This window comes from Meriones unguiculatus, chromosome 1, assembly GCF_030254825.1.
Source record: "Meriones unguiculatus strain TT.TT164.6M chromosome 1, Bangor_MerUng_6.1, whole genome shotgun sequence".
Classification (NCBI taxonomy): Eukaryota; Metazoa; Chordata; class Mammalia; order Rodentia; family Muridae; genus Meriones; species Meriones unguiculatus.
Window position 1 is genome coordinate 158,708,898 of NC_083349.1, and position 7,226 is coordinate 158,716,123.

The 7,226-nt window shown below is 37.9% G+C and overlaps 1 protein-coding gene across 1 annotated transcript; it reads right to left on the bottom strand.

Moving 5' to 3' along the window:
• Nucleotides 1-225: 225 nt before the first annotated feature.
• On the bottom strand, nucleotides 226-6,342 carry LOC110541167 (olfactory receptor 7D4-like). The gene is made up of 2 exons (XM_021627963.2): nucleotides 6,317-6,342; nucleotides 226-1,177 (listed from the first exon to the last, which is right to left on the bottom strand). Exon 2 carries the CDS (start codon nucleotides 1,165-1,167, stop codon nucleotides 226-228), a length of 942 nt encoding a protein of 313 aa, XP_021483638.1. The 5' UTR covers nucleotides 1,168-1,177; nucleotides 6,317-6,342.
• Nucleotides 6,343-7,226: the final 884 nt, after the last annotated feature.

Below are 7,226 nucleotides of genomic sequence, written 5' to 3' on the forward strand. Positions count from 1 at the left end.
TGTGTGTGTGTGTGTGTGTGTGAAATTGTTTGCATAAGGAGTCTAGTAACTGGCTACTCATGATTCACTCTTGTTTCACATTTATCTTTCGTCATGGAATATTTTATTCTTGCACTGCATGAGTAGTGTTTCTTTTCTATGTCTTAAGAATACAGAAGAATGTAACTTGTGCCAGAATACACTAGTCATCACACTCTAGATATATGTATCCATCCGTCTAGTATCTTACTGGGACCTACCTCCTACACTATAAAAAAGTCTTCTAAGAGCCTGCTTCAAGTCTCTGTTCCTCAGGCTGTAGATGAAAGGGTTTAGCATGGGTGCAACCACAGTATACATCACTGAGGTGACTGAACCCTCTCTGGAGGTATAGGATGTTTGAGAAGTGAGGTAGACCCCAAGGCCTGCACCATAGAACAATGAGACCACTGAAAGATGAGATCCACAAGTAGAAAAGGCTTTGTACTTCCCCCTAGCAGATGAAATGGCAAGAATGGAGTTTATTATTTTACAGTAAGAGAAAAGAATCCCAGACAGAGGAATAATACCTAGCAAACCAGTTACACAGTAGAGCAGGACGTCATTGGCATGGGTGTCTGAGCAGGCAAGCTTGAGGATCTGAGCAAGTTCACAGAAGTAGTGGGGGATTTCTGTTTTCTTACAGAAAGACACCCTCAAAAACATTAATGTTTGCAACAGTGAATAGGACAGGCAGATTAGCCAAGCCAGTAGAAGCAGACTACCACAAAGGTGAGGATTCATGACAATCATGTAGCGCAAGGGGTGACATATGGCCACAAACCGGTCATAGGCCATTATGATAAGTAACAAACTATCCAATCCAGAAAAAAACATGAAAAAATACATCTGGGTGAGGCATCCCTCATAGGTGATGGATTTATTCTGTGCCTGGATGTTCACTAACATCTTGGGGACTATGGTGGATATGAAACAAATGTCTGTGGAAGATAGGTTAGAGAGGAAGAAATACATTGGTGTCTGGAGGTGGGAGTCAGAGCTAATGGTCAGGATGATAAGCAGATTCCCTATGACGCAAACCACGTAAATGAACAGGAACAGCCCAAAGAGAAGTGGTTGGATATCATTTTCTTTTGAAAGTCCCAGCAGGATAAATTTTGAAGCAGCTGTTAAGTTTTCTGGTTCCATATAATTTTCAGTCTTTGTCTGGAATGAAGCAAGCATACTTACAATGAGAATGCACCATGCATTTCAAAATCATCCATGGAACATTATTTTATCTCAGTTTTTATTTGCTTTGCTGCCCAAGACTGCTGTTTCCACGACCGCTACTCACAATGCCTTGGCAATTGCATCTTTCTTGGATGATAGTAATTGATAATCTTCTATATGATTTCTGAGAAGGAATCCATTTTCGTGGACATTTTCCCTCTGCCTTGTAGTAATTGCCACAGTATCGAGATAGGCAATTGTGGGTTGTAGAATCTGAAGACATTTTGTTATCCTTATGCTCTTGCCAGATTATTCTGTTTCATTTGATACAAAGAAGTATATTTGGAAAATGTTTATATGAAATCCCACTGTAGTTACACTAATGTTGTCAGTCCTCTCTAATTTACCCTTCTAGCACCATCATAATATGCCTTAACCCTGAAGATCAATTCAGAGCTTCATCATACATTTACATTTCCCTGCATGTCTATATTCTTTTAAATTTTTCCCTATATTGAAGCAACTGTCTTTTCTATTTTATTTCACATTTCCTGCATTGCAGACAGGACTAGACAATGAGCCCTAGACTTTATGGATTCAAATAGGCCACACATCAAAAGTATCTCAGTTACCTATCATGTACATAGCTTCATTTTGATCTTCAGCAATTTGAGGAAAGACACAGAATAAAACAAGAATAAAAATCTAAAACAAGAAGAAAACAAATTGGGCATGATATCACAGTTCTCTAATTGTAGTGCTGATGTGAATAAAGCAGAAGGATCTCTAATTTGAGGCAGTCTTAGCTACATAGCTATATCTACAACAAAAATAAAGATGAAAAAAGCCCCAAATATTCATATACACACATATAATTTCTTAATATATATATATCGTAGTTTCTCCATTAAAATAACAACAAAACTATATATATTCTTCATATATGATATATATTTCTTGTAGTTTGTTCCTTAAAATTACCATAATATTTATATTATATTAGTAGAGTATATGTCACCTAAAAGTTATTTAATATATTTAGAAGAGAGCATGAAGTTCTACACAAATACCGTACCACTTCATAGAAGAAACTTAACAGTCACAGATTTAAAGTCATCCTGAGAGGATTTCATGGTCCACAAGTACAGAAGAATGCCTATAACAAATACTTAATCTACGAATATCTGTCCACTAAATAATAGTCCTACACTTCAGCTAGTTTCTTGCTAGTTTCCACGTTGGACTAAAGGCACTTTCTTATTCCCAAAACCCTTTAGTAGGGCTCAAGTTGTAGCTCAGTGGTAGTGGGTACTCATCATATGTATGGCTTCGAGTTCAATCCTTAGCTCCACAGGAAACAGAAACCATGAACAACTGTTTAGCCAAACAAAGAGGCACATTTATCATTAATACTTTTCAGTTGAACATAAAGATAATGACAGCTTACTATATCTTTATCTCAATTTGCTGCATATAAAGGCCTTAATTTGTGTTTAGATACTAATTTCTGCTCATGATGGAAATTTTCAGCTTCAGTATGGCTGTCCTCTGAGTTTAAATGTCCTTTGCAACATTCATGGTCTTGCTTTCTCCCTCCAAGAAGATAATTTCTCTTGGCCGAGAAAGTCTTTAGATACTGCCACCTCCATCTTGTTCTCTTTTTCTTAAGTCACAGTTATTGGAATTACCAGTGCCTGCCAGGACATACAATGAGAATCTGGATAGGAAGGTAAGAAATCACTGCACATGCCACAAACTTGTAAAGCTTCACTAGGGAGACTAACTTGGGAGAAAAGCAAGTTTGAGGCCAGCCTTAGCTATATAGAAACTGGCTTAAAAAAAAGATACTTAGGTTCTTCCTGCCTTTCAGGAGCTTTGAGTGATACAAAGAGAGTCTTTGGCTTGCCTTCCATAACTCTTGTCAAGATTCATGCGATCCACTTTAACAATAAGATTCTTTTTTATTTTTTAATATTAGTTACAATTTATTAACTTTGTATCCCAGCTGTATCCCACTCCCTCATTCCTTCCCAACCCCACCTTCCCTCCCTCATCTTCTCCCTGCCCTTTTCCAAGTCCACTGATAGGGGAGGACCTCCTCTGTTAGAAATAATAATTATTCAAGCTGAAGGAATCCTGTATTAGCTTTATCAAAATGCAAATTAAGACTGTTTTGAGACTGTTTCTTCCCCAGTCAAAATGTCTAGCAGCGAGAAAACAAATGTTCACAAGAAAAGCAAAGCCTTTATTCACTGGCAGTGTAATCTTAAGCAGCCACTATGGAAATCAGTGCAGCAACTTCCCAATTAAATATAGAACTACAATATATATATCAGCTCCACTATTCTTACATATACCTACAGGTTCCAGATTCTACCACACAGATCTTTGTACATCAGTATACATTGCTGTGATATATTCATAATATCCAATAAATAGAAACACCCTCAGCATTTACCAACTGGTAAAAAGATAAAGAAATGTACATTTGCATAACTGAATTTTATTCACTATAAAATATCAAAAATAGATGAAATTTGAAAAAATATTATATTAGGTAATCAAATCAAAGGTATATATTCCATGTATCCTATGATTTCACATGTAGATCCTAGCTGTGTGTGTGTGTGTGTATCTGTGTATATGTGTGTATTTTTGTATGGGTGCATGTGTGTAGAGGCCAGTAAACTAGATAGAAATCCATGAGAAGAAAAATAAAGAGCTCTTAAGATATAGGAGTGGAAAGGGTAATAAAATTAATGTCAAATGAAAATAGAAGGGGAAATACCAGGAGTGGAAGGGGACTGGAGGTCGTGAAATAAGGGAATAGAGGGGTGGGTACTGGAAACTTCTAAAAGAAGTGAACAGAAAGACCAAAAGATAACTACTTTATAAACTGGTTAAGGTGAAAAAAATCTACTTTTCTAATACTATCCTAAGCAATTTCATAATTTAGTGCTTACCTATTATCTTCTCCTAGAGTCCCCACTAAATTGTCTGGAAAAATTCTGGATGATTTCACTCTTGTTTGCTATTACGGTGCTGGACAAGAGCTTCACCACTGAGATATATCCCTGTATTCCTTCTACACTTAGCATATTGCTAGATTCTTCACTGATGCTCCCAATGAACAGGGAAGACCGTTGGCTTTCATTGTTCCTTGCAGAGTATAGGGCCGTGCTTGCAACAATGTCCCTTCTGGGGAATGCATTCAAATGAGTTTGTAAAGACAGTTTAAAAAGGAAGGCTTGAATCGTAGAAAAAAGGAAAGGAGGGTGGGGAGGTCCTCCTTTCACTCTCTTCTAAGATTCAAGCCTTAAATGAAGCTGACTGATAAGAAAGCAAAAAGTAGAAACGGCAGGAGAGACAAAGAATCAGCACGTGTTGAGGATCCCGATTTGGAGATTAGCTAGCTGTGTTTGTGTTGTGGCTCTGGTTTTCCCGGATGTGTGAATTCTACTTTCAGCCTCTGTGCTTGTTTCTACAACCCTACAGGGAGATGCCCTGTGGAGCTGTTGAGAGGGTAAATGGACAAAAGTGAGAAGTACACACAACAGCACCTGGCCCAGGTAATGTTGTGTTATCACAGACCTTCTCTACACAGGAAGACAGAAACTATGTAGACGGAAGTTTATCCTTAGGAAGAAAATCAACGCACATTCAACTGAACGTATAGTTCACAGGTGATGGGGAACGCTCCAAGTACAGAGCAGGAAATGAGTCAGAAGAGGCTCGTCCACAAAGTTCAGAGGGCCAAATAACAGAGTACAGACCACCACCAACAGCATTGCTATCATCATCATGGTCATCAGCATCATCATCAGATTGCAATGTGGAAAAAAACCAATGAGCCATTTGCAATGTGATGAAAACAATGAGCCAGAAAGCATCAAAATATTCTAGTTTGAAATTCTGTAGCTAGAAATTCAGGAGATGGAGAACAATCAGAATGCCTTACCTGTCAATCTCCTTTAAGAAAAAAAAATCAGCCCCCTACACTCCTAGGCTTGAAATGAGTTCTCATGATGACAGCGCGTCTATTTTTCTGCAAGTTAAAAATCACTGAAATAACAACTTCAACCTGCTGGAGTTCCTGGGCAGGGGCTGTTGATCGCCTAACGGGAAACACATGCCATAGAATAGGGTGTTCCTGAAGCATTGGCTTGGCAGAGGGAGCAAGATTCTGTGCATGTCCCCAATCCAGCCACCACCTGTTTTCCTGACTTTGTAAATTCTACTGAAATGTTCTTGGCTTTGGGATCATACAGGAAATCAGAGACTCATTTGACAGTAGCTAGCAAAAGTCCACCTATGACACTGTCTGGATGATGTTGCAATCAGATCTTTAAAGAGCAATGGATGGAGCATGGAGAAGCAGACAGGTGACTGACATGGACCTGATACCCAAAGGTTACCTTCATTTTCCGTATAGAATTGAAAAGTATATACAAGTTGCTTCTAATCTCCATTTATTACATGATAACCAAGATAAACAATTCTCATCAACTGCCAAATGACTTTCACAAGGCTACAAATTTGAGCCATACCTCACTCTGAAGCTGGGACACCTCTCTGGCAAAGACACTGTCAATGGTGGCTGGCATATGCTTATACAGTTAGAGAGATCAGCTTTAATGCTACCTTTGTATTTTGCCTAAGAGAAAAAGAAAAGGAAAATAAATAAAAGCATCCTTCTTTTGCTATTGTGACTATGAAAGAAAACTTATTTTGGAAACATAATTCCTTTAAAAAACCTTCAGGCTATTTAAATATATGTCAATAAATCTGGTGGACAGATTCTCAAAGAGAGAAATAAATCCAGTGTATTGTGGAGAGAGCTTTAAATGCAATATGGAAGGACAGGGGACAGTTTCAGTTTCAACCTATGTATTGAGGGTTTCATGGGTTTGGCCAGTGAACAAATAGTCTGAGAATCATGAGATCTTCTGAGCCACAAAATAGTGGCTCCATCATTAGAATTTACTGTCTAGAATCTAAATGCAAATAATAGTGATAGACGGGCCGTGATGTTGGATAACAGGAACCCAGACAATGAGGTACAATAAATTTGTTAAAGTGTTCTACAGAACTGGAGGGTGACCACAGTTCACAAGAGATTGTTGTTCATTTTATGAAAAACTGAAGAGGGTTGCTGAAGGCTGCAGACACAAAACAAGGACAAGGAGAAAGAAGCATTATTTCCCTTGATTTGCTCAGTACCTATTATGTGTATACTGAAACATCATACTCAGTCCAGAAATACGTACAATTTTTATCTGTCTGCTAATGAAAAGTTGTTTGTAGGAGATTTAAAAATTTTTAACTACATGTTATAATAAATGTATAGAATTTCATATTAAATCCTCTAAACCTGTGTTATTTAATAATAATAAATAGGAGGAGGAGAAAAAAAGAAAGTGAAAGGAGATGAAATTTCAAGATAGAAAGAAGGCTGTAGAGCATAGTGGAGCTCAGAAAGCCCTGCCCTGCTGTTTGACCTTGCACACTTTATCTGCCTCAGAACGTCTTACTATCTATCAGGAAACTGCACATGTGGAAGCTTTGGTGACCTTCTTACCTTCGCTTTATCACCTAGTTTTCAAAGCTTTGATACTGCCATGGAAATTCTAAAAACTGGACTTTTACTATCACTTCTTAGCCTCCATACGTAGCATCATAAGCCAAGCAGAGCAGATTCAGAAACGACTCTCCGTGAAGCTGAGTTATCATTTGGAGAATTACTCCTCTTACTTCTCATTAAATAAATTGCTGTTTTGATTGTGTGTTTCTATAGTTTCCTTCTTGGGGGTGAGGGAAGTGATTTATTCTTCCATGTTTCCCCTGTGGAAATAGAGTCTGAGCATATGTTTAAAATAAATTCATCTCCAGTGGCACAGTCCAGTTCATTTATGCTTTTTCTTCTTAAAATAATTTTCTCTTTGTATGTGGCCTCTGGAGTACCAGGCTTCCCTTAGGAGTATCTCATCCATTCTGTCTCTAGAATCTCTATAACACTAATCATTAAAAATAAAAAT